This window comes from Cyclospora cayetanensis, unplaced genomic scaffold, assembly GCF_002999335.1.
Source record: "Cyclospora cayetanensis isolate NF1_C8 unplaced genomic scaffold, CcayRef3 CcayRef3_contig_12, whole genome shotgun sequence".
In the NCBI taxonomy this organism is placed as follows: Eukaryota; Apicomplexa; class Conoidasida; order Eucoccidiorida; family Eimeriidae; genus Cyclospora; species Cyclospora cayetanensis.
In genome coordinates this window covers 296,701-323,823 of record NW_020312059.1, presented here as the reverse complement: position 1 = coordinate 323,823, position 27,123 = coordinate 296,701, and the positions used below count along the sequence as shown (strand labels likewise).

General features: G+C 50.7%; 4 protein-coding genes across 4 annotated transcripts; 3 read left to right on the top strand and 1 right to left on the bottom strand.

Moving 5' to 3' along the window:
- The first annotated feature begins 645 nt into the window (after nt 1–645).
- LOC34618743 lies at nt 646–8,507 on the top strand. The gene is made up of 11 exons (XM_026336269.1): nt 646–857; nt 1,270–2,156; nt 2,410–2,726; nt 3,321–5,587; nt 5,840–5,969; nt 6,173–6,325; nt 6,454–6,663; nt 6,922–7,263; nt 7,457–7,612; nt 7,785–7,933; nt 8,162–8,507. Exons 1-11 carry the CDS (start codon nt 646–648, stop codon nt 8,505–8,507), a joined length of 5,169 nt encoding a protein of 1,722 aa, XP_026192054.1.
- A 5,105-nt stretch (nt 8,508–13,612) lies between these two features.
- On the top strand, nt 13,613–15,496 carry LOC34618744 (ubiquitin-conjugating enzyme E2 J1). Its single transcript, XM_026336298.1, has 5 exons — nt 13,613–13,754; nt 13,978–14,162; nt 14,618–14,755; nt 15,018–15,128; nt 15,371–15,496. Exons 1-5 carry the CDS (start codon nt 13,613–13,615, stop codon nt 15,494–15,496), a joined length of 702 nt encoding a protein of 233 aa, XP_026192083.1.
- Nucleotides 15,497–17,465: 1,969 nt separating this feature from the next.
- On the top strand, nt 17,466–20,583 carry LOC34618745 (mitotic checkpoint protein BUB3). The gene is made up of 9 exons (XM_022732063.1): nt 17,466–17,567; nt 17,872–18,088; nt 18,435–18,583; nt 18,793–18,848; nt 19,150–19,255; nt 19,545–19,596; nt 19,814–19,868; nt 20,047–20,145; nt 20,436–20,583. The coding sequence occupies exons 1-9, from the start codon at nt 17,466–17,468 to the stop codon at nt 20,581–20,583; spliced, it is 984 nt and encodes a 327-aa protein (XP_022592504.1).
- A 3,890-nt stretch (nt 20,584–24,473) lies between these two features.
- LOC34618746 (E3 ubiquitin-protein ligase HERC2) lies at nt 24,474–27,063 on the bottom strand. Its single transcript, XM_026336297.1, has 7 exons — nt 26,839–27,063; nt 26,596–26,662; nt 25,940–26,373; nt 25,555–25,669; nt 25,273–25,352; nt 25,003–25,081; nt 24,474–24,688 (listed from the first exon to the last, which is right to left on the bottom strand). The coding sequence occupies exons 1-7, from the start codon at nt 27,061–27,063 to the stop codon at nt 24,474–24,476; spliced, it is 1,215 nt and encodes a 404-aa protein (XP_026192082.1).
- Between the last annotated feature and the right edge of the window lie 60 nt (nt 27,064–27,123).

The window sequence follows — 27,123 nt, the reverse complement described above, 5'->3', positions numbered from 1 at the left end:
AAAAGCTGCGAGGTTTGGCGGATACGGCGAAAACGATACGGAAAATTGGCTTTTGGAAAAGAGAGCACTTAGCTCCGCTAGTGAAGCAGCCGATCTTGGTGCTGCTGCATGCGTTACGCTGCCTGTTACCGCTGGTACTCCTGCTGCTACGAAAGCGGCAGAAAGAGCAGCCCCACAGTCGTAGCCTAAGGCGTTAATGTCTTTTTTGCAATTAGAAGTATTTGGAGCTGCTTGTTATAAAGGGAAAAAAGGTGTCACTTGGCTGCCTCTTGGGTTGCTGGAAGCGCCTGTACGCTGGGGTCTCCTTTGTGCACGTATTTTCTCATCGTGGCTGCTGCATTGCCACAGACTTTACTATATATGGTTGGCTACTTCTTCTTATTTATATTATCATTGGTTTCCTGTTATTTAAGCTCCAACTGTAGATGCCTTAGCTGCCCTGTGCCTGGATTCTGAGCAGAAGGCTGCTGCAACCCCGTCTGACCTACTGGCTTCGTAACCGGCATTGTTTCTTTGCTTTTCTGGAAGCTCCTGAGACCCTTCCAAGTAGACCATTTTGCAGGGGGTCTCCTGAATTTGTTCAGAAGTGTCTTTACCTCTGCTTCATTTTCTGTACACTTTCCCGGCAAATTCCTCAATGCCAATATGGCCTGGTTGCTTCCTAACGAAATATCGGAGTTTGTTAGCACAAAGTCATCTCTGCCCGCTCCCTCGGCGGAGGACTGCTTTTATTGGCCCCAGGAAAAGCAATGGGTGCCCGAACGACTCCTGAAGAAGCTTAAAGCGGGCGAAAGAAAGCAGCTTCAGGCGTCAAAAACCCTTGTACAGCGAGCGGCTTCAGGTAGGGTATTCTACCCTCTGCACGCCTTTTCCCACGCCATCTCCTGATTATTGAAGCATGCCCTTGTTCAATCTCTGTGCTTCTTTGCTCATAGTGTTCTTGTTTGGATATACTGCACCCGTTCGGCGTGCAGTATGAGGTCCGTTTCGTTGTTTTCTTCCTTACGTATGATTAATCCCCAAAGTTATCAGCCATCACATTTGACCTGAGTGTTTTTGGTTGAATGTCACGATCTTCGTGTGTCAGTCCTTCATGCTCCATTGCCTGCCGTCGTTTTTCGCGGGGCAGCACATGCTGAGCGCCTGGCTTCCCGTTCCTGCATTGTCTGCCCTCGTTGTTGTTGTTCATCGTGAGGCTTTGACGCCCATATACCTGTGTTAAGTGATGCCGCACTGACACGGCTCCTCTGCTTTTGTGTCTCCGTATTTTGCAGGTCAAAGCAAATGCCGCAAGTGCGGAGGCTCCATTCCGAAGGGGGCCCTCCGCGTTGGGTATCCCACATCAGATCCACGCGGGGCATATGAAGTGCTTTGCTGTTGGCTGCATCTTGGCTGCAGCAGCGAGCTTTTCTCCGTCCTACTGGAGGGGGAGGCGGGGGAGCAGCTCCTAGACCAGCTGAGAGAGGATCTTTTAGTTTCTCTGTCCTCCTTGAAGTCCGTCCAGGCTACCTCACAGGCAGGGAAAGGCTTGCCCAAGGCAGAGGACGGGGTCCCCCCTGCTGGCTCCTCCAAGGAGGGGCCAGCACAGTGCAAAAACGAAAAGCAACAAGAACGCAAGACACGAGCATGTGGATTAGCACGCGCAGCGGCAAAAGGAGAGGAAGGGGCAGCGACTGACAGCTGCAAGGGAGCTCCCAGCACTGCATCAACGGCGGCGACTAGTGAGGCCGGCGTCAGCAGGGGAGCTTCTGGGGTCAATGAGACATCTCAGGCTGGCAACGATGAAGCTACAGCAGTTGAACTGCCGCCGCAAGACAGACTGCTGCTGGAGAGGGCGGGCTGTATTGTCTCCCTGGACCGCCTCTGCCTTGCAGAGGAAGGGCTGTCGCCCATTGAACAGGGGGAAGTCCAGGGGGCACTGGCGATGGCTGCACGCCGCGTATTTTTTCCAGCTGAGGTCCAGGCGGAGTCAGCAGCAGCAGCAGCAGCAGCAGAAGAGGCGCTGGAGGGCCTCGCCAAGAGGGAAGTTAAGGGGCGTGCACCGTCTCCCGAGGGGCTGTTGCTGCCGCTGCTGCCTTTCCAGGAAGAGGGCCTCTGGTGGCTCATGCAGCAGGAGGAGTCTCACGTACGGGGAGGCATTCTTGCCGATGAGATGGGTAAGCACTAGCGGCGTCAACGCCTTCCTGTGGGAGATCCTGTTTCCCACGTGTGCTGGGGGCCACCCATAGCTTCTTCTCGCATTTCTGGCCTTCCGCTTGTTCTAAGGAGGTGCCTCTTTCTGTCTCATTGGCTGCGTAGGCGTGGTACGGGTGCTGCCGCATTCCCGGTCGTTCCCTTGACCTCGCCAAGGCTCTCTCTTTTTTCAGTCTTTTCCTTCTTCTGTCCCTGCGTGTGCTGGGCCTCCCTCAGGGATGGGGAAGACAATACAGATAATATCTCTTCTGCTGTCGCGTCCTTTTCCTCCGCTCCCTCCCTCCGTATCCCCTCTCGTACGCAAAGTCGTGTGCAGCACGCTGGTCGTGACACCGCTGGCCGCCCTTCTGCAGTGGAAGAGTGAGCTGGACAGGTTTGTGTTGCCGGGACGGCTCTCTGTGCTCATCTATCACGGAGCCCATAGGAGGTCGTTGCACTCCGTTCTACATCAGTACGATGTCGTGCTGACAACATATCAAACCGTCGAACAGGACTTCCGCCAACAGGCGAACAAACAGAAGGTTCCCTGCAAGGTACTCCCAGGAAACCACGAAATACCCTGAAAGACGCGCATCGTAGATCCACATGGAAAACAGCCGGGGATCTCAGACTGCGCTGCACAGCTATGCACTCTTGGCTATGATAACTCTACTCTCTATGTGGATACGTATTTTGAGTTTCAACAGTTTATAATCACACTTGTGTTCAACGACTATTACCTTCAGGCAGCCTTGCATTGTACAGCGCTCTACTGCGGGCTAACGGTGTGGATAACCGTATTCTGCACACTAGTATCATTTCCTCTACGGAGATATGTTTATGCCATTGTTCTATGGTTTTAGAAGCTGTACACATTGTTTTCATGGCTTTGAGTGCGCTTTCATCTATATGTCTATTATATATATATGCTGCATGAACCTTTGTCAATGTGTGCAGATTGCACATAGCAATTCGTGCATGCATATCTGTGCAAATATAAGGAGGGAGACGTTGCTCTCTGCCATACATAATCTATATTCATGTGCTGTAAGGGGTGTGTAGATCATGGGGCTTGTGATATTACAGAAGCCCTGCAACAGCTTTGGCTGCGGTGTCGACGTGTTGTCTCTCTGCGATATGTTTTGCAGTACTGCGGACGGCTGTTTTTACAAGACAAGCTGTACATACACCTCAAGTACTTTTGTGGACCCGATGCCCAGCGTACTGCAAAACAGCGTTTGACAGAACGCAAGATGGAAGGGGCTACAGAACGGGCCATGCTGACTCTGAACATCATCCATGCAGAGGAGGAAAAGGCGGAGTCCAAGGCAGCCACTGGCGCGGCAGCCGCAAGAAAGAAGCAGAGCAGCAAGGCAAAGGGGGGAAAGAAGGGGGAAGGTGGTAAAGGAGAGCCGTCGAGCTTCGTGCCAACGCCTTCTAATTGTTTCAAAGAGCTGCTGCAGCAAGCAAATATCAGCCTTGACCAGGTCGGACCCAATCCGTGGCTTGGGCCTCACTTCAACCGGAGTGCGCGCGCTGCGGCAGATACGTCGGAGCTTTCAACGGAGGAAAAGTCTAAGGTGGACGCTGAATCAAGCAGCGGCATCAGCAGCAGTGACCGAGGCAGCACCAACGGTGCGACTGGGGAGGGCCTCTGCGTAGGAGACCTTGCCCGCCTCAAAGTGGCGGAGCTGAAGGAGCTTGTCAAAGTTCTCGGGGGGACAGTAGGAGCCCGCAAAACGAAGGCTCAACTGCTGGAGCAGCTTCAGCCGCTGCTGCAAGAGGGCAACACGGCGAAGGAGGAGACGCCAGAAGGGGCAGCAGCGGAAAGCGAAGCAGCCAACGTAGTCAGCAGGGCCAGTGTGGCGTTGCGGAATAGGCAGCAAGAGGATGACGAGCAGCTTCAAGAAGATTCTGAAGCGGAGAACAGCCCCACTCAGGGTCGTGTTGCCCGCAGGAGCAACAAAAACACGACCAAACCTGTCAAGCAGGAAAAGGTAGAGGACATGAACCTCGTGGATCGAAAGCAACAGGTTACAAGCTCACCGGAGAGCAGCACTAGCAGCAGCACTAGCAGTAGCAGAAGGCCACCCTTCAAGTACGTTAAGCCCGTAAAGCCAAAGCAGCAGCACGTAGATCAGCAACAAGACACGGGCGTGATAGACGACGAGCAGCCTCTGTCTGCTGCTGGCGGGGGGAAGAAGCATCAAAAGGCCAGTAAGGGCACAGCCAAAAGCGCATCGAAGAGCAGCAAGAAGGGCAGTAAGAAAGCCTTGACGAGCTGCAAAAAGCCAAGGACGCCTCAGAAGACGAGACCTCGAAAGGCAGCACAGAGGCAGAGCTCACCCCAGGAGAGTACCAGCAGCGGGGGTGACAGCGACTGGGAGAGCGGCAGCACTGCATACGAGCCTTCTGAGTCGTCCTCCGGAAGCGACTCTTCAGAGTCCTTTGTGACCTCCTCAGACGATGCTGCCCCTGTGTCTGACTCTGACGCTTCCTCAGTCATTTCTGTGCTTTCTGCCGGCAGCAAAAGGAGGGGAAAGCGTCGAGGAGCTGGTAGCAGCGGAGGCACAAGTACCAGCAGCAGGGGGTCTCAGCAGCGTCTGCTGGTCACACCGGTAGATGAGTTGCTTTGGGGTAAGGCACTCGGTGATTCAGAGTCTGAGGACGGCGAAGAAGGGGGGCGGGTTAGAGAGAGACTCGAGGAGGATCCGCAGCTGATTGAGGCTCTTAGACAGTCTCCGCTTCACGGTGTTGTGTGGCAGCGAATCGTGCTAGATGAGGCCCACAGAATAAAGTCCAGGAACAGCAGTACCGCACAGGCGATCTTTGCTCTGCGGAGTGCCACACTGAGGGTGCCCGGTGTAGAGCAGCAGCAAAAGCGAGTAGGAGGAGATGACCAGGCTTTGAATTGTGATGCATGTGACACTGCACCGCCTGTGGCCGCTGAGGCTGCTGAGAGCACTGAAGACGCTGTCAAGCAGACGAGTGGGGTAGAGGGCGATTCCAAGCCTGGAAAGCGCAAACGGCAAAGTAAAATGCAACAACGGCAGCAGCAGAAGCAGCAGACGCAAGAGGCGAAAAAGAAGCAAGACACTGAGGGGACGGAGGAGCAGGCACCGCAAGCTGCTGGGCCTCCAAAGCGGATGCGGAAGGCGTCAGAGGGCACAAGCGAGAGCGGAGGTGGTCAACGATCAGCAGGTTCTGCTACCGCTGATGCTGATGAGGGGGAGCGAGAGTTTGAGATTCGGGTTGGAGGCTGCAGGTGGTGTTTGACGGGTACTCCGCTGCAGAACCGAGTTGGCGAGCTGTACAGTCTCGTGCGGTTCCTGCGGTTCTATCCGTATGCGTATTATTTCTGCTCGAAGAAGGGTTGCAACTGCAGGTCTATGCACTACCGGTTCGCCGACGGGAAGTAAGCGTATACAAGAGGGAGCAGCGATTTGCCGCCTCTGCTTTGGTCGCTTCTGCTGGTGCTGGCTTTCTCTCGGTGCAACAGGGGACTGCAGGAGTCAGGGGCAGCTCAAAGATACATTTGCACGGGCAGCAGCATCCCTATGTATGCAGAAGGAGCCATACCCAGAAGCTTGCTCGGGTGGTCGCTGGGGATGCATGCATATACAAACACGGAAGCCTGCCAGTAATGCTTTTGTTCCTCTTTCTTTAGGTATTGCGAGAAGTGTTCGCACACACGTATGACACACTACTCTTTCTTTTGTCGCCGCGTCGTCAAGCCCATCAAAGAGTTCGGGTATCAGGGGGAGGGTATCGTGGCCCTTGAGACGCTGAAGAAGGAAGTGAGGCTACCTAGCATGCAGCACTCTCTACTCGCTTGTTTCTCTCCTCTAGGCTCCGCTGCACAGGTTGCTGTTTAAAATGCTGTTCGTGCTGGCGCTATGCCAACTGTCTCTGGCGCGGCCAGTGCTGCTCTTCTCTTCGTGATGTTGCGACTCATGCCAGACTTGCTTCCTTTATTTGCTGCTGGTTTTGCCTGTTGCAGGTTCTGGATATTTGCTTGCTTAGGCGAACGAAGGTAGAGAGGGCGGCTGATGTGAAGCTGCCGCCCCTCACGGTCTCCATCCGGAGGGATTCGCTGAGTCCTCAAGAAAGAGACTTTTACGAAGCTCTTTTCAAACAAACGGCTACTCAGTTTGTGAGGCGAAGTTTGTCACACTTGCTGCGCGATTCTCCTAGCTGCCTCCTCCTTGTTGCCCTGGTGCTGATGGAGCTGCCGGACTTATCTATCTTTTGTGTGGCTTCTGTAGTCTCCTCTTTCTGCAGGACTCGTATGTGAAGAGCGGCACTGTTCTGCACAATTTTGCACACATCTTCGATCTGCTCTCCCGGCTACGACAAGCGGTTGATCATCCCTACCTGCTCATTCATGGGTCACTCCAGTCCAAGGAGGGCTGTCAGCCCCTCCCCACAGATTCGCGCAACCCCCACGAGACTGGTGTGTGTTCAATTTGCCAGGAAGATATGAGCGCCATGGTAAGCATTTACTCGGCTATTCTGGGTGCTGCGCTTTGCCAGTTTGTGCCGCTCGACACCCATGTGCAGTCGCAAGAAATAATAAGGGCATGAAGATCTCCTACATGTTCTTCTTTGCCATCCAGTCCTGAGCACTCTTCGGCAGGGGACGTGGAACTTCAATTTTCACCCGAGTGCCATAAAAGGCCCCACATTTTATAGGACTGAGGCAATGATTGTGCTGTGTAACTCTCTGTTCTCATGCTGCCTTCCTCTTAGGACATGATTCAAGCCAAATGTGGACACGCATTTCACCGCCTTTGCATTGAAGAATATATGGAGTCTGCGCCCATGATGGCGGATGCAGGAGAAGAGCAAATGCCACAGCCTGCAACACTGGGATGCCCCGCCTGCTTCGTTCCCCTGACTGTTGACTTATCTTGTCCAGTTGGACAAGAGGCTGCTGAAGAATCCTGCAGCAGCCGGCAAGCAGCAGGCAGGAAGACTGCTGCTAGAGCAGGAGGCAGGAAGGAGCGCAAGAATCAAACGGAGGGAGGATGGGATGGGGAGGAGCTTAGCGAGGATGAGGGAGATGCATCTGAGATTGATTCAATCCTCAAGGTGCTTCATGAGTCTCCAGTTTTTTCTTTATTTGCATTCATTTGGGCGGTTGGGCTGTGTGTATCTGCTGTGCATCTTTGTGTCCATGCGCTGCTCTCCGACATAGTGGACTATGTGCATATAGCTCCGAATAACTCTTCGGCAAGAGTCCCCTTACAAGTCGCTCCACCGAGTCTGCTTGCGTATTTCGCAGGGCACCGCAGGTGGAGACATCGTAGATGTCGCGAACGAGGGGATTAATAGAGCGTCCGAGACAAGGAACAAGGGTTCGACGAGAAGAAGAGCAATTATGAAGAAGATCAGCGCCAGCAGCTTCACCAGCAGCACTAAGATTGAGGCGCTTGTGCAGGTGGGAGGGCACGCGTGCTTGTCGTTTATGAGCGGAAGCTTTGCGATCATGTTAAGTTGATGATGGGTTTTGCTTTTCTTTGGGAGGATTCCTTGTTGCCTTATATTTGCGCTTGTTCCCTGGCTGGTAAGGGGCAATAGGGAGTTTTGCGGAGGGTAGCTGCTTGTTGCAGGAGCTACAAACTGATTACTCAGAAGACCCCGAAGTGAAGAGCATCGTCTTCTCTCAGTTCTGTGCCATGCTGGACCTTATTGAATTCCGGCTAAAGAGGGAAGGAATTCACTGCGCCCAGCTGACGGGGTCTATGACTGCCATTGCGAGGTACTCACAGGTTTCTCTTCCCTTGCATAACCGTCCTTTGCTCGCTTTCTCTGTAGATTCATGCCTACTATATCCAAGCGTACTCAACTTCTTCGTTAAGCAGCACTTGAGGTCTTGGGGGATGTCACTAGACTAGCACCACTGCACGACCTCGTTGCTGGGCGTGCGTCCTGATAGGAGAGCCAGGGCGTAGGTTTCGTGCTGTTTTTTGCACGTGACATTTTGCAGGAGCAATGTGCTGTATGCGTTTAACAAAGACCCCCACATGCGAGTGATACTGATTAGCCTAAAGGCAGGTGGAGAGGGGCTGAACTTGCAGGTTGCCAGTAGGATATACCTCATGGATCCTTGGTGGAACCCAGCAGCTGAGATGCAGGCCATCCAGAGAGCCCATAGAATTGGTCAGACACGGCCTGTTAAGGGTGTGCGCTTCATTTGTAGTGACACAATTGAGGAACGCATTCTGCAGCTCCAAGAAAAGAAACAACTTGTATTCGACGGCACTGTAGGCGCGTCGAATCAAGCAATGCATAAGCTTACTCAGGAAGATCTCCGTTTCCTTTTTCAGTCTTAGTGAGAAGCAACACGTGCCCAGTTCTTCCATATACCGAGGCGCACTTCTGTTGCGCCAGAAGGAGCCTGAGCACCATTTCGCAGCAGTTTCTGCCTGGTCTGTTATCGTTGTTCTTGCAAATCATTCAACTATTGTCTGTGCCCGAATCAGTGATATTCGGGTCACTGCCTACATCCGTCTTATTTAATACCCTACAACTAGGGAGAGAAACGTGCCCGCCTTCTTCGAGGGGGTGTTTCAACTTTTTGACACCTCATTTGGGCTCGAATGAAGTGATCCGGCTCATTTGATACAGGCTTTCCACTTTTATCCCTGCACACACATCGCCTCGTCTTCTATTAAGTCGTTTAGCCTACTCGGGGGGCACTGAAGAACCCAGTGAGGCATATAAGTTAGATGAGTCGATTGGTGCAGAAGCTCCTGTGGAATGCACGCCACGTCGCCACTCCACTGGTATTCGACGAATACTTGATTCCTCACAGCATCCGTCTTTTTCCTTTCCTTTCACCTAAGATAAAACTTGCATTTGGAGTAGGACACAGCAGCCTCGAAGTTGCGTTTCTTCCTGCTCGCAAGTTCTGCTCTGCACTTCAGACAAAGGTGTGTGTGGCTCCCCAGGACGAGGAATTCTCTTCCTTCTGCATTCCGGCTCATCTTATTGGATTGCAAATTGCACTTTGTCGAGTACTTCTTTCTCCGCTTGCATCGATAGCTCCACGTATTTTTAGCTGTAGCCAGGACAGAGCGTAACCCACATGCGGCCCGCTGTGTGGAGCTTTGCAAACGACCACATAGGTCCTAAGGAGGTCTCACATATAGATGGACGCGCAGTATTCATGACAATAAATGTAATTTGCTGCGAATATACCATGCCTCGGCGGCAGTGACGCATTTTGACAGCCGGCTAAGCCGCTCTTCAACACTTCGTATTATACTACTTTTATCCAACTGAGAACTCATATGGATTTGCTGATTGGTTTGTCTATTCGTATATATTATTTATTGCAGAGCACTGCTAGGTTCATACAAGAAGACGCAATTTTGTCTGCGTGTACGCTCACTGCTGTGTACAACTAGCTCTGAAAGCTCGAAGTGCTCAAAGGGTGCGTCTACGCGCAGCTGAGTTGTACCCCTATTTGTAGGGAACTCTGAGGGATGCGAACTGGAGAAGGCGGGATTTCTTTTGAGAATCACGCAGTAATTTAATGCTAAGTTTGTGTTGAGTTTGGATCTTAATGTGTTCTTACGAAGTCCTTCGATTAAGCGTTATTGTGGTCCTGCAGGTGTTTGCTTTAGATACACTTCTTCAGTGCTTCCTTGCCCACACATATCTCCTGCCCAATCGGTGCTTTGATGCGCAAACATGTAGTTCAAAGACACACAATCCTAGCCTGACCCTTGACCTCCGGCAGTACAACGACAAAAGCTTATGGCCAGATTAGCTTAAATTCCTTGAGAAACCTGAAGGTATTTTAATAGTCGCGCATAGGTGCTTTGTGCGGCTTCAGCTGCTGACACTCTGAGCAGAGTAGTGCTAATTCATCCGCCGTAGACGCATCTCAGGCCACCAGAAAGTCCATGAGAGGCCCACTAAAGTGTAAGTCCCACACGCCCTGACGCTCATAGTGAAGTCAGAACGTACATGCGAAAAATCTTTCGCCTTTTGTGGAGCCACAGCAGGTGATCCTCAACGTCTTAGCGCATGATCGTCTTGCCACTTTAGATTTTGTCCAAGGAAGCGGATCTATGGGCTTCAGAAGCATGGGATTCACACGATTCCGGTGGAAGCGGTAAAACATCACAGACTATTGCGTTTGCACTGCACAGTAACCCATTGCCCAGGTGATGCGGAAGCGCGTTGGCGACCACGCTAGAGATGTCAGTAATGTACTTTCCTGTACATCGATGCTGCGGAGGGTGACAAAGCCAGCAGACAGCTCTAGGATAATCGAACTCCTAAAAGCTCTTCGTAAGGTACAACGAAGTCTTTTCGGTCGGAACGGACAGTGGAGAACCCTTACATAAAGGTTGTTGAAAATTTTCGCACCCCACACACTGCGTCGAGTTCTTTTCTCCAGCAATGGATGTGGCTCCTCGGATAGCGATGAAAATAACATGCAACGATTTGATGTGAAAGAGAACCCGTAGGCTGCTCACAGAAAATATTGCCTGGCGCGACGTCACTAGCGCCAGTAGTTTAGGAATAAATGGCGCTCATTATCGGTAGCGCCGCTACTAGAGGAATTGTAAGGCAGGCACTCAGCATCCTTGCTGCAGCGCAAGCCTTCTCTATCGCACTCACAGTCTGCGTTTTAGGGAGTAGATGAGTTCAAGGAGCAGTGTTAAGCAACATTCTTTGAAGTGTAAATTTGACATTAAGGTGCGACCTTGCAAAATTTTGCATTGTCCTTCTTTTTGTGCGAACAAGCCTTAATCGCGTTAATTTTATTCCAGGTGTAAGTCAACTCGTACCGCCAAAGCACGGAATCCTGGAGGCACAATCGTAAACAAGCCTTAGCTTCAAGGACTGTTCCAAAGAGTGAACGGGCCATTTACCTTCCGCGCTGTCTTCTCAAGAAGCAGATTCGTTTCACTTTAAGTGTTTACAATGGTTGGTATTACTTGAGCATCAATGCGAGCTCACTTTGGCGCAGGCTTCAGCCATGGTGGGTCCTCAGGTACGGATCTTCTGTGACCCCTTCCCCTACCCCGCTGCCTGCATGGAAGCCTGCCGTTTCCCTGAGTCGCCTTCTTTGCTCGCCAAGCGTCTCAGATCCATTGTTCTCGTTCTCCAGCATTATCCATGCGCATGCAGGTCCGAATCATATGGCCTTATTTTGCTCATATGAACGCAAACGCATAGTTGGGGGTCTCTCCAGGGCCGCTCAACAGAGTGGATTTTCTCCAAAGCTCTGTTCTCGTTTACCTTGGACCACGGGTTAGGGATGGTTGACCGAGACCCGCCATCCGTAGGTCTCTAAACTTTGGCTGACTTTACTCTCTATGCCCAAAACTCAATTTTGCGCTTACTCGCTTCTGGAGGCTCAAGTAGTTCATTTTTTGGAAGCGCCACGAGGCAGTTGTTTAATTTCTGAGTCGTCGTCCATCTTACCATTACCTGATGTAGCGCTTGGGGTGCACCCGAGAAAAATCCCTGAGGAAGCAGTTGTTCAACTACGTTGTACCTTTTGTGAGCCAAAGTTTCATATATCTTCATAGAGCGATCCAGAGCTAGGGTACCCTGCTTCAGGATTCTCAAAACTTCCAAAGCTTCCGTGAGGCAAACTGGCAGGAACCGACGAGTCAGGGTTTGTCTAAAGGTTTGAAGTGCAGTAATTCCTGCAGGAAGACGACTTCCTCTCCATGGAGTAAGCCATTGGTAACGTGTTGTACCCTCCAATAAGCTCACCAGAACGTGCAGACGTTCCCCTTAATCTGCTGGGTAAAAAGCGAATTATATGTCCAACCAGCGAAATGAAATCGAGTACTTGCCCAACCTTCGGGCCGTCATATTTTTCTGGTCGGCATAGCCTCAACAAAGCATCCGTAGCCATTTTTTCGGCTGGCAAATTATGCTGTCAGAGCAGCAGTGGAGTAAGTGCGCTCGTATTAGCTGGCAGGCTGCCCTCGCCCACTGCCGTAGGCATTGCCGCACATAAGCTTCCAACGCCAGAGGGCGTTGTCCGCTAGACTGTTGCCAGCAAATACTAGATGCTCAGCCTACAAAATAACTTAATCGAAATTAGACAGCTGTTGTAGATAAAGATGAAATCCTACTGCATGCAGAGGCAGGGGATTAGTGGGGGCCAAGCTGCATTGAACTATGCAGCACTACCAAGAAGACTCCCTCCTGTCTCTGTCCGCACCCATCAGATATCTCAACACGAAGATAGAGAGGCAACCAGGGTGCTCGCATCTGCAAACTATGAGCACTTCAGTAATTTTTAGCAAGTTGCAGGTAGCACCTCTCGCGCACACGGAGAAAACGGTGCGTCTTCTCGTATGGAACTAGCCGTCCTGTGCAATAAATTACATAAAAGACCAAACAAACCAACCAATCAATTCAGTGCAGTAGAAATTGCCCACAAATTATCCCCTCACATGAATGATGATTAAGCCGAAAGTGTGCATGTAACCACGGCATTAGCTGCTTCCCGCTACAATATAATTTCGCAACTCCAGGCGGTGAATATGGAAAATGTTGAGGCGAGCTCTTAGAAGGCTTGTTCTCTTTTGTAACGTAGTACATGGCAACTGGCCTGTCGCGGAGCTTGATGAGGTTCGAAGAATGTGAAGATACATGCATGTTGCTTCTCTCTCTTCACCCTGATCTATACTAAGCTATCCTTCAAATATAATTTCCCTAAATCGGTAGCTGCAAGCAAAACAACCGTTGCATCTGCAAATGAACACAGCTGCGCCTGAATTGGAAGCCGTTCGGACGCTGCTGCACTGAGCGGACGATCAGTTGCAGAAGCTGCGGAAGGTAGATGTAGCAAGTTACTGTATTTGTCTTCTCGTTTTACACACTTAAAATTGATCGGGAACTCAAGTAGGTAATTAACTTATTACACCGAGCACCGCGAGGCAGGAACCCTTCAGCCTTCCACCAGAAGCAGCAACGTGGTCTTAGGGTTAGGCGTGCTATCCAGGGCAGCCTTAGAGGACCCATGCCTTTTCCTATTGGAGGCATACGGGCTCTATTTTCGGGATCTTAAGACCTCTATGGCGCTACAGCTTCCCTTTAACAGTTCTTAAGAAAAGAGGAGCTGGACGAGAATTTTTGTTGGCACTGCCAGGTGCAAAAGAGCATCAATTGTTCTCTTCCAGATGTGCGTATGTTCGTTTCATGATTATTCTACGTAGGTTGCCATGACAGTCGAATAGCAGCGGCAGCAGCAGCAGCTGAGGCGAACTGGTTTCTGGGCAACACGACTGTGTAACTGCAGCAACGTACTGTCTCAGTTTCTTCGTTGTCGGCAGTCCATGTCTCCGGTTTTTCACCTGTCCCATTAGTAGAGAAATACCAGAGACTACAGCGGTGTTAGCCACAGAAGCAGCAGCAGCGGAGCTCTTCCTTTTGTTTCAATACTTGGCCGCCGCAGATGGAGGCAGCGAACGACCTAAGTCGGGCCGGGGCTGCGCAACACGCCTCGGCAGCCCAAAGCCTCGCTCGGATTCTCAGAGAGCACAGAGATATCCAGCGCAATGCGTCGCCTCATTGGACCGCGGCTCCTCTCTCCGTGAGCACAACTCATCCATGCACGCAGATAAGCCGTATCAGCGCTAGCATCCTGGCCAGTGCTGATACGCAAGGCCTATGGGGACTCTTACAGAAGACCCTTTTCTCTCTAGGGGGCTGTGAAACTCTTCCAAAGGCTACCAGGCTAGAAATCTACATTAGCTCAGGTAGAGGCATCAATCTTTGAGGACATGAAGAAGGAGCCTAGGTTTTACAGAGTATCTTGAGTTTATTTGCTTTGCGTTCAGCTGGAGGAGCCTCGGGAATGGCATTTTACATTGCGGGGGCCCCCAGACTCGCCTTTCGAGGGGGGCCTGTACCACGGGCGAATTGTGCTGCCTAATAATTATCCCTTCGCGCCACCAGCGCTCATGCTACTGACAAGAAACGGTCGATTCGACGTTAACAAGAAGGTCTGATTGTTTTCCACTGTTGTACTTCTGTCTCCAGTATTGTGTTAGCATTTCTGCAGTCCCTTTTCCTGCAAAAGTGGTACAGGTGCCTCCAGTTTCTTCTAGGTCTTGTGCGGCCTTTCTGGTGGGGTATTAACCCACTGATTCTGGAGGCCGGGGCATGTCTTTGTCGTATGTGGTATGGTCCGTGTAGTCTGCATTCTTTCGCATGTGCCTCCTTGGGGCGGCTCTCGTTGGCGCAGGGGGGTTTCTTCAGGTTTCCTCCCGGTTCTGTGCTGCATGGCCTTCACTCTTGGGCTGTATTTCTCTCTCTATCAAATTAATGTCTGTGACTCTGCCTTCCGCGCATTTGGACTGCCTTGCACCTCTCTCCCCTCCACAATTAAACCCACGTCCGTGTTTGCTCAAATTATTGTCGTACCTTTGCATCTGGTGTGTTTCCCCCACCGTTCCAGATATGCCTAAGTGCGAGTAGCCACCACCCCGAGCTGTGGCAGCCCGCCTGGGGCATCCGCACTCTCCTCGACGCCCTTTGCGCCTTCTTTCCAACTCCAGCTCAGGGGGCCCTCCACTCCATAGAAGCTTCTGAGAAGGTGTGTCGCTGTTGCATAGAGCAAGCGTCGCTCCCAGAGCTGCTCATCCAGCACGCGTATCGGTTCTTGCAGGGCTGCAACTGCTGTCGAGTGGGTTGGCTTACGAGGTCGCCTGCGTCCCCGCTTGCGTAGAGATGTTGGCTGTAGCCGTCACGGGCAACTTCTCGGGCGAAGGAATTGGCGGAAGGCCTTTTGCTGGTGAAGCGATTATTGGCGGAAAGCCTTTTGCTGGTGAAGCGATTGTTCTGGTGATCCGTTTCAGGACAGGCGACAGATGGCCCTAGAGAGTGTCTCCTGGGTCTGTCCCGTCTGTAAGAGACCCAACAGACAACTCGTCGAGGAAGGCTGCGCCGCTCCGACGGACGCACTTCCGGTACGTAGAGCAGAGCCGGCGAGAGGCGGATGGGCAGAGTCCTCGATATTGCGGGAGAGCGGAACACTGCGACAGCTGAAGCACAGAGGAACCTAGTACCTAACCAGAAAAACCCAGAGGGGAAGGCCTAGGTGTTTCTTTCTCAAGATTCCAGTTGTTGGTTAGCGGCCGGAGTTCGTAGGTGGGAGAGTTCACAAGGTGGCAAACGCTGTCTGGGGCACGCGGGTTTTTTTCTGTTGCAGGAGCTACCGGATCAACTGAAGGCTCAGGCCCTTCTGGCGAAGAATGGGGGAAAGGAACCACCTCCGGACACAGCAGACCGGGGAGTAAAGGAGCAAAACTTGCAGGTGCGTGGGGTATACTCTTAGATGCAGATAAACAAAACGCAGGGAGCTGGTCAGGCATGTTGGAGACGACAGCAAGAACCATTAGAGCAGTTTTAATATGCAGTTGATAGTGAGACTTTTGTAATCTAGGCATAGTCATTTAAGACTCTCAGTAGTCGGTTGTAGGCCCCTCTGAAGGTAGTTGGGAGATACAGAAATGAGTAGTCAGTTCGGTTAAGCTCGGAAGAAATACTGCGGCCGCTGCGCGACAGGGTCTACGCCGGACGCAAGTGATCAACACCACCACTGCTGCATCCACTCTCAGCAGTGGTAGCAGTAGCAGCAACAGCAGCAGGAACCCCATCGGCCAGGCTGCGGAGATTTCCGTGAACAGGAGGCCTACTCGGCATCAGCCTCGGTCTCTGTTGTCGCAGCTCGTGCGGCTGCCGTCGGACAGGACGGAGTTGCTCATTACTTTGGCTGACATGGCGCTGCTGCTGCTGCTCTTGGCTTCACTGCTGCTGCTAGGGGATTTGCTCCTGCAGCCGCCACAATTCTCCATCCTACGTCCATCTCCCGCGCTCAGCAGCTGAACGGCTGATGGCGTGCGCAATCGGTGGTCGTTGGAATCAAATGAAGTGCAGTACATGCAGTTCCACGAGCCGCCACAGCGATAAGTGCGCTGAGAAGCTCCGCACTGGCAATGTAAAACGATCTGCTTTGTGTCTAGAAAGAAGCAAGATGGCAGGTTCTCAAATGTTCGTATTTTATGCGCCATTAATGGAGTCCTATGAATGTGGATTCAGAGGCCATAGCCTAGAGTAAATCAAAGAAAGGACGCTGCGGCAGGCGCGCTCATAAACGGGTCGAACCGGCAGGCTGCTGATATCCCACGCCACCCAGAAGCCGAGTGACTATCACTGTAGACACCTTTTTCAGCCTCCCTAGCATATATGCAGATGAACATCTGCATTGTTATTGCTTAGTCGAGGAGACCATTGTCGGAAGTAGTGGAGTCTGGCTCTCTGTGGAAACCAACATAACACTTTTTGCCCCCCGAGACAAGAAATGGGCATGCTCTCCTTCCGTTTCACTCCTTCTCAATCTCCCCACCTAATAGAGTCATAAGATACACTAATTCTCTGCGTACTGTTTTGCAGTGCCCCCCATGAAAGTCCACATTGCACATTCGTAATTCATCGCGGTGGCGCAACCTGCTAGAGGTATTATGTACTTTAGGAGCATATTCTGTTCATAAGAATGTCGGGCAAGACGTAATGAGAGTCTTGGATTCGCCTCCCCGGTGGCTTCTACACACCAGTTCTGCCTCCTTTGCTCACAAAGCTTACGGGTAATCTATGTGTAGCCTCAGCAAGATAATTTTAAATAGACTGAAAGGGCCACTGATCACAGAGGACCTTTTGTTTGGCTCAGGAGGTGATAAAAGGTCTCAAGACATGCATGTTCAAACACAGAGACTTTGTGCGTCTTGGGTGTGGATAATGCAAACCTGCTGAGCATCAACAGTTATCACTATGTTGCGGCTCAATGGCATGCATTTCACTAGAAACATGAAATTTCTAAGGCTCCGCTTCCGTATCCGAATTAAGTAAGTCTTGATCTTATCACACCCATTTCAATGTTTAATGGAAACAAAGCAAAATTAGTTTGTCGAAAAAACCCGCCCACAATTGCAGTCCAGGTGGTTGACATGCAAGAAATGCACTGAGCCCACCAAAAGCCCTGCATTGAAAGAAGCTGAAAAACCTTCCAAATGGGCCCTTGTTGGGCGGCATGAAGAAATTTTTCGCTTGTAGTATAACAGAAGCTTTTCACTTTTACAGTTTGGTGATTGCGTTCCTTCTCTTCTGCCTCGCCAAAAAGGCATTGTCGAAGGGGCCCTGCCCCTCCCCTCCAGCAAACAGCTGGTCGCATAGAAGAATACCCTTTTTACGTTTTACAGATGTTCTCGGCAGCTGCTGACATTTAGAACCTACAAGAGATAAGGGAAATGCTGGCCGAGTTGCGGCCTGAGCCGCGCGACACGATCTCTACCATCTGCTTCTCCCCAAATCATGCCAAAAATGTGCTCGCTGCATCATCCTGGGACAATGTAAGCCTTATTCACCCACTTATATGTGATTTTTGACTAAACACAGAGGTTCGGCGTAATGTTATGATAATAAATAGCCTAAGCCTAAACATGAATGCACGGATCACAGTGAAGGCATCGCCGCAGTGTTCCTGCTATAGCAGGTGTTTCAGCTATTGCTGTTGATTGTCCTTGGACAATTAATATGTGCTCTCTGACTTTGGGGGAGGGAGGGTGGAGTAGTTGGTAGGCCGAAGCAGATGGTGCATAGTCTGTACTACCTAAAGTCCCGCTGTTTGTTGTGGCTGATTCTGTGTCATTGCAGATGTTGCGCGTGTACGACGTGGACAGTTCGGAGCTAATATCACAGCACGAGTTCCAGGCGGCGCCCTTGGACTGTTGCTTCCTTGCAGATTTTAACCGCGTGGCCGCAGGCGGCTTGACCGGGGGCGTTCACGTCTTCGATGTTCACGGTGCAAAAATTACACAAGTCGGACGGCATGATGCTCCAGTCCGCTTTGTGCGGTTTCATAGGCCTACAAGTGAGGAGAACGCTTTTGGCTCTGTTTTAGTCTTGATATTTCTTGCATGGCAAGCACCATGCAGAAGCATACGAATGGTAGTAGGCTGGAGCGCCTACATAGAGGTATAGAAGCTTTTAATATTGTCAGAATTACGACCTTTGTACTGCTTTAGTGCACCAACTTTTCTTCGGTGGATTTAACTGGTCGTTTCTTCTAGTATCCTGCTCCTCACTTCTGTACTGCACGCGAGGGAACGACCTGGGATGCGCCCTACTTTCTCTCCTCTGTTTCTCTATATCCTTATGCAGATATGCCAATCTTTCCTTCATGACGGCATTTTGTTTCTGTATCCGGTACTTCGCAGATTTGATATACTCGGGGGGCTGGGACAGCACAATAAGAGCGTGGGACTTGCGGTCTCCGCGGGAAGTTGGGATGGCGGCAGTCCATGGTAAAGTCTACGCTATGGACCTCAATGACGACAAACTCGTAGTTTGTGACTCAAAGAAACGAGTAAGCCTGAGTCACAGCAAGTAAAGAGCTGCCCCAAAGAAATGGCAACCTGCAGATATATCCGCAGCCATCTGTTTCTTGATCAGTTCTCAGTATGTTTTCCACATCGATGGCATGAAGCAGCAGAAGAGATATTGGCAGCCTTCAGGAATCCTGCCGGCAGGATTTGACCTTTCTGTCTTGTGACATGGGTGCTGTGATGCGTGCAGACATACATCTATGACATCCGGAATGGCCCAGAGATGACTCATGCGGAATACCGCGAGTGCGTCCTTCAGGCTTAATCGAACCTTACTGCAGGTTGCCTATGATTGTTTCCCCTTTTGTTCATATCTACCCACGTTGCTTTTTGGAATAGAGGACTTCTTCACTTATCTCGTGGGCGTTGGGGGTTCTACAACGGGTGGCGATACAACTTACGTAGATGTAGACTTACGTTGCTGTGGAAGGCCCGTGTATCTAAAAGACGTGTATATACTGAATGCGAAAAGGTAGAACGGAAGAATTTGATCTGCAACGGTCATCTGAATGCATAATGTATGTGTCTTGTCTCATTTGCGTTGCAGCCAAATCCTGAAATACCAAATCAGGGCAGTACGCTGTTTTCCCAACGGCCAAGGATTCGCGGCCTCTTCGATTGAAGGGCGCGTTACTTGGGAGTACTTCGACCCCGTAAGCTCTTGATTTCCATCGTAGATCGCGACTTACCTTATTCTACCTTTCTGGCTCTCAGCCTTTGTAGATTGTATATCTGTATGCGCTTGGACTTCTCTTGGGCTCTGGACGTCCCGATCACGCATGCGGTTTTCCTGTCATGGCTTCTCGTGATTGCGAATTTTCTAGTACTTCGGTTGCATGTGTATTTCTGGAACTTACAGCGGACTCTGGACTATAGGCTTCCACTTGCACTATTTTACATGTCCTACAGCGTGTGCCTTCTGCGACTGTCTGATGCTTACAGAGTCCCGAGGCTCAAGCCCGCAAATATGCATTCAAGTGCCACAGGGTCAAAGGTGGGCCTACCATAAAAGAGTAGCTGTGGAGCGCCAGGGAAGGGCGGACACATTGGAAGGCATTTACTAAAAAATGTCATGCAGAGAGTGCCAATTTTTGTCAGTACCTCGATTTTTGGGTGTGTCACTAGGACAATCTAGAGCTACATTTCACTGCGTCGGCTTTAGTATCTGGATGCTTCTACGTTGTGCTATTCATTACTGCTTTATTTTGCAGACCCGGACGGCTCAGAAACAGCATGCCCTGTGAATTCCATTGTATTTCACCCGCGGTGAGACATCACCAGCCGTTATGCATATGTCTACAGCTACCTGCCTGTGTCGATGTGTATCCCCATTTGCCGATATTTTGGAGGGCTTTTTACGGGTGGAATTTAGCCCTTGTGGGCACTAGAGATCATTTGGTGTTCCTTGAGAACTTACGTGCATGTGTGGTCCCTACATCTTCAGATATGGTACCTTCGCCACTGGAGGTTCAGACGGCGGAGTCTCTATATGGGATGGCCTGAGCAAAAAACGGCTCTGCAGGGTTCCTCCTCTACCTACCAGGTACCCTTTTATTTATGATGAAGTACATCAACTCTGAGACTTTTTGCCGGACTCTGATAGCCCAGAACTGCGCTTTTCTCGTTACAACTCACGTGAAAGGCATGCAAAATACACGATGTATTAACAGTGTAACTTCTCTTTTGTTAACGTCTTATGACGACATAAATTTAAATCACTGATTATGCTTGTGTCACGTTCCCTTTTTTCATTGAGGACAATGAATCTGTATGTTACTGTGGTGAATTTGGAAAGATGAACTTTCTAGTTGGACGGATATGTGATTCCTGCAGCGTCTCCAGTTTGGCCTTCAACTCCAGCGGCACGCTCCTTGCTACGGCGGTTTCTTACATGTATGAACGAGGGCCACAGATGGGAGTACCCAAACCGCAGATCATTTTACGAGCCGTGAAGGAAGAGGACGTGCGGCCGAAGGCCTAAGGAGTACGAGGGCCTCAGGGGTGAGGGCCCCGCGACAAGGGATACGGAGAATAGTTCGTTAATGACAGCAGTTAATAGCCAGTGGGCAGTAGATGCCTGCCGCTTCAATGAATGGTGTTGGCGACGATAAACTGCCTGGTATCTGGGACTGGCTTTTGGTGGACTAGGGGTTTTTGCTTGTCTGCATTCCTAGGCATGTGGGTGGGAGGCGGTTTGGGGCTACTTTTTATCCGGTATTCACGGGTAGCCGCCTAATTTTCTCCCCGTACCATTACGTCCAGTTGATCAAGACACAGTTGGCTCAGAATGTAATCTGCGTTTAGAGAGTCGTTGTCTTCCCACCTGTGGGTAGCAATGCACATTAAGACACACTTCATCGCATGGGGCCGATTCTGCCGCTTCAGTGCCCCACTTAGCTCCTATAGTTCCGGCATGCGTTTGGCCATTTCGGTGTCAGATAGAAAGGTACTGGTGGTTCATCCGTCCTCGAACTCATTGGCGGCTATTGTACACCATGTAAGCCAAACATAAAATAGTCTGGGAAGTCGCAAGCTACGTATTTGGCAACGGCTAATGGCACCTGAGTCTGGCATCTTCTTCCGTTTGAGCGATGCCACTTAGCAGATGCCGTTTTACTACACGAGATTCAGCAACATGCCTGCAGCAGCAGCTCAACAAGACTTCACAGAAGCCTCAATGGTAGTAATGTACGCGTATTACCGTGTACTCTTTATGTATGGCGTACACATGCCATATTCAACTTGCTGAAGACATGTGTAACATCGGTTGCCAAGCACGACATCGTGTAATCGCTAACACTTAGATTTTATAAGGGCATTTATGGTATGGGGCTACTCATGCCAGGGATCACGCATGCATGTACTTTGGGTCGAGGGCTTAGTGGCGTACTTTGGCGTGTCGATGAAGATTGTGAGGTCGAAGAGTTCATGCTTTGGAGGCCCCTCATCTACCAGGAGGGTGTAAAGTCCTTCCACTAAGACTACCCGTGTATCCTTTGCAATTGTACAGCCTTTGCTTTCAGGATCCTGCGCACAGCGGAATGTGGTTGTGGTACGTCCCGAAAACTACATAGTGCATTGTGCTGGATGCACGGTCTCGCTTGCCCATATATGATCGTTAAAAATGCTGGATGTTGGAGTTACGGGCACAGCTGCTGCCTCTGCTGTAAGCAGAAATGTTTGGTGTACGAGACCAGCACAAGCTGAGTTGTCCTTGCTTTACACCGTTGGTGCAAGTTGTGCATACCTCTCCTGTCTGATGCGTCTGAGCGATGTAAAGAATGCGGATGCACCTGGGAGAAAATGATACTTGACGTGTTGAAAAGCGAATAAGGGGGGCTGTGGTTTATACGGCAAGAGAAGGCTCACCTTCACAGAGTGGTGGAAGGTAGGGAAGGTACAAGCCTCGGCTTTTGTCTTCAGGTGACGCAGCGCGGCCCTGCCCCGTAAACAGGTTCAGAAAATGGCTGCCTTTGTGTATGTTGCTTTAAAAGCAGCAAAGGAGGACTGCGGATGAATACAGAATATATTTATTTCACAGTATTATGAGGGCAGAAGACCGGTCGAATGCAAGCATGCCTAAACGATTCAAATTGCTAGAACATGTTTGGCATGCAGCGCTTTGGCAAGTTTTACATTGGTGCATGCGCATCGTACACACAAATAAGATGCCCTTGTGTGTTTTATTAGTCTGGATTAAGAACTCTATATTAGACGAAATTTCACTGTACCAGAAAGCTGGGAGATTGAATGTCCATGGAGCTCCACGGCGGCGGTGTGCCTCTTGGGGGTTGGGGAACCTGAGGAGACAGGGAAATTCTTATCCATGGGGTACTCCGTCAATATATTGTGTTGCCAGTGCACGCTCCGATATGTCTAAACAAGAAGGCCTCTTGAAAATTGATGGCAAGGGAAGTGTGGAACAACGCACACTTACTTGTCTAGTTCGCTGCGACCGTAGTGAAAGCCATCAATGCCCACCAACCCGACAGGCTCTGCGACTAGTGCAGTGTCCTGTTCGTCAGGCTTGTGGATGTAATCTTCGGTGGTGGAACTCTGACCTAAGAGACAGCTGCAAAACAGGTCTTTAGCTGCAGAGTTGAGCTCAGTTTGTAGTCGCCTTGCAAGAGTGGACTTGCCGCTTCCTGGAATACCTCCAATAGCCACGAGCACGCGCCAAGAGTGGTTTTCTTGCTCAGACTTTCCTATGATGCTGGGTGGCTGCACATTATTACTAACGCACTGAGGCTTTTCGGCCCCCTGTGCACCATATGCTGATGGCCGTTCGGGCGAAGATATACGGTAACAGCTATGAACAGCCGCCACATAACTGGCTATATGTGTTGCCAGCGGCTTTAGGTCAGAAGTCGAAAAGTGTTTCAGCCTCGTGTGCTTAGCATGCGTATGTGAAGGACACACGCGGCTGCGGTCCTGTGCGTCGCGACACTCCATCCCGAACAAAGCAGTATGCACATATTCGAATTCAGTAATTTGCAATTAAACGAAGGTACATTCAGGTGCTTAGTTTTATGACGCTGAATATTCCAGAGTCAGCCCAGAAGGAAAGATGGCAGCGAGGGTGGACGGGGGATCGACGCTGAGGCCTCCTGTGTTCTTTACGGTGACCCTTTGTTGGTTTTAGTTGCACAGCTCAAACACACCTATGTATGATCCTAGATAAGTGTTCCTAAATTCTCTATTCCAAAGTAGTTACAGGTTTCTTTAGAACCTCTGCCGAAGCCAGCTTTGTGGCTCTTGTGTTTCCTGCAGTGGCGACTTCCAGAGCACAGCTTAGCCCCACACGTGTAAGAATAGTAGTGGGGTGATTCGCCAATACAGAAAATCGAGTACCCTTACGCTGACAGGCATAATGCATTGGGAATATGTTAGGAGCATTACAAGAAGCCGAAGTTATCCTGGAACGTATTGTGCCATTGAATGCTGTGAAGTTATACGTGACTAGAGCTTTAATTATCAATATTATTGCTTGATTAATTAATTTTTGCGCTGTAGCTTTCTTTGGTTTGAATATGTTGAAATTGTGGACTCCTGAGGCAACGAGGAGCACGTGTGTTTAGTGGCACAAATGGGACGGGACTAAAGCATGAAATCAGAAAAGAGGGGGGAGCATCATGAGAACTCCAGATAGAAGACAATATCCTTTATTAAGAGCGTAGACTGTAAGCTACGCTCACGTGCTTGGGCGCTGGGCACGAGAATATGTGTGTCGGAAAGGTGAACCACAAAAAGTCCTACTGAGAATAATACAAAGTGCCGGTTTTGGAGGCAGCAAACTCGATGGAACACCTCAGCTAGGGCTTCGCGTCAACTCCGCGATAAGTCACTATGTAAAGAAGCACACATTAAATGTACGTCTCGGTGCCATACACAGAGCATTAGGGAAATATACAGGCACCGGACTTTCCAACCATCGAGTTACGGTGTTGCCGAATAGGTGCGATATTCGACGCAACGCAAATCCCAGAAAAAGTACGAAGATGCGACCAAAGACCACCTTGATGCTTTCCGTTCCAGCACCCGCATGCAATCGTGCCGCAAGCGATATGTGTGTTGCTAGGCGCGACTGTGAAAAGGCACTGGGGGGCCCTGAAATTTCCAATGTACCAAAAAGAAAAGTCAGCCTTCATTGGTGAAAAAGTGCACCCGTCAAATATCTTGATAGGTCTCCAATCGCAATCCCTTCTGGCACCAATAAGTGCCGTAGGTTCGCAATATTGAAAGGCCCTGCAGTGCTTGCTGACCTAACTAACGATACTGCAACACATAAAAAGAGCTCCTGTGCAAGCACAAGATGCATTTACGTTGTTGCGGTTTGAGCAGTGTCCGTGCTTGTGGCCCTCACCGAGAAGGCTAGAGCTTTTTCGGGCTCTCCGCGGTGAGCAGAAGACAGCCCCGAGGCCCTGCAGCAAAATCGACTACTCTGATGCCGCCTGGGACCTTCTGCTGTTCGTTATTCATGCAGGGTAGAAATGAGTTTGCCCGCACTGGGGTTCGATATTCCGCAGCGTCTTGACCGAGGGGTAGCAAGGACGCCCCCGGGCCCCAGAAGAAGATCTCCCCTTTCTCTGCGAGTGCACGCACATGTATAGCCGAAATGCTTCCTACGAAGAAACAATAAAGGGTGCCCCCAAAGCAAACACATCACTACTCCTGATGCAGCCACAAGCGTAAATTTCCATTTCCCCGTTTGACAGTACAATCGTCGCCTTTACCAGCCCCCTTGTAGCACCCCCTGGCAGGACCAGAAAGCCTCCTTACTAGACTCCTAAATGGCGCACCGTCATGAAACGAAAAAGCTTAGCGGAACAAGTATATATGATGCTTCGCATGGCGCAAAGGGGCGCTGACGGTTTCTGATTGTAAAATGATTTCTGCTTACCTGTAAGAACAGCCGAAAAAGCAGTTGCGCTCGAATCGCCCCCAGCAGCTACTTTCGTAACTCGACCTTTAAAAATACTCTGCATCAGCAGTAGCAGTGCACAAACGAAATGAGTTGGAGAAACATTTACAAGGCGATGTAACGCAAACAGATTGGAAAGGGTACGGAAAGCCAACTTGCACTTGAGTACTGGAGTCCCAAAGGGTTGCCTACAAATACTCCATATACTAAAACCAGCCTGTGTTTCCAAGCTGATATTTTCTCACGGACTCCAGGATATCGCCAGTGCATATCAACGGCATGAGGGGCCTCCGCCCTTTCTCCTCCCCACTCGTACACCATGCCGTTCCCTGATAGTACAAACAACAAACCGCCATAGACTCGAAGTAAGGGAACAGTTCTACGGACCGGTAAGTGGGTATATAACAGATGACCTATACGACGAAACATCGCACCCAATGGAGGCCCAATGGCTTTAAAGGCCCCCACATGGTTCTGTGGGCCCATGTCTCCCTAAATTGGAAATCTGTGGATACGTTTGCAAAATCTTACTAGCAACAGCGAGGGAATGAAAAGGCCCCAGAGCACAGCCTTCCAGCTGTACATCTGACCGCGTAAAGAATTCCGCTAACAATGGGTAATTGGACTCTCCACCCGAGGCCATTACCTGTACCGAACAGACATACAGCCGAACAAAAATATATGCGACGGTGAGAGGGGCCTCAAGGGGCCTAAAAAGCCCGTATGAGGCACCCATTGAAGATCCTGCACTTCAAAACCTACAATGTTACTGGTGCTTTTCCCAACAAATTCTGCCAACATCTCTGGCTCCTCCGAACGCCTAGGCAACGTGCATAGTCAGATGGGTTTGCAAAGGTGTTCTACAGAGGGCAGCTTAGTGAGGAAGAAGCTGGGGGATGGAGCAATGTAAGCCCACGGATTTCTCCTTGCTGAGCTGCATGCGATTGTTACGCCCCCACATCCATAAGCAGCCTTCGGGCGTCAGAAGACCACAGTGAAAAACCCCACAGAACACTGAAGGAAGTCTCTCGCGAGTATCTGCAGGAAGATGGCCAGTACAGTTGCTTGCTGCACTGCTGCCCAATGGCGTTTCCAGGGTGGAGTTCTGTGCGGCCTCAAAGGGTTTCTTGGGGAGATAGGATGGGGAGCCTCCTTGTTGGTCCCAGTTCTTTCTCAAGGCTTCCAATTGCTGCAGCTGTCCTTCTTCGTTACGGCGCTGGGCCTCGAGGAAGCCCGAAGAAAGGACCCCTCTAAAAAACTCTAACTCTTTAAACACCTTACTGCTGACGAGCATCCCTGAGCCGTTCAGTCCAAAGTCCGCAGCCCCGGAGCTGAATACTCGTCCAGAGCCTGCAAAGGCAGCGATGCCACGGAAAGCGAAGCCGTAATGACTGGAGGGGGCACTTTAGACTAAACATCCCGAAGTGCCAAGGGCGCTCACGGGTTCACGAAAGCACAAGGTGGCCCTAGATGCTCTAGCAGCCGAGATTTACGAGAAAAGCAATGTCTCTAAGCTACCATGAACCAATGAGAAACCAGAAAAACGAGTTCCGTGGAAAGGAAGATGCTTACTTGTCACAACACAGGTGCTGGCTGCTCCACAGGCGACGTCCACCACGAACTCCTCAGTGTCAACAAACTGCGCGGCACAAGCAAACCACAAAGGAGAACCCAAACCTAAGGACCCTTACGTGAAAATGTGGTGGGGCTACTACTTGAGCTTTCAGCGACTGTGTTAGCCGTAGTACGAGGACACGCATCCGCCTCATGGAAAAAATAGGGGGAACGCAAATACGAAGGCCTCACAGTGCTTACCTGCCCTACAAGGGTGGGCCTAGACCGGTCCTTGCTGTCGCCGTGCCCAAGAGGGCTCCCAGCTCCCAGTGAGCCACCTCTTCCCCAAGTGTACAACACACCGTGAGCTGTCACTGCAGCAAAGTGGTGCAGTCCCGCAGCCACCTTGACGAATCGGACCTCCTCCTCTGTGACAGGCCCTTCAGGTGAAGGGACACTCAAGGCCGTTAGGGGAGCCCTAAGCATTACCGGGATGCCCAAATCCTCACTCCTACAGAGGTGCTGCAACAGCTTTTTCCTATGAAT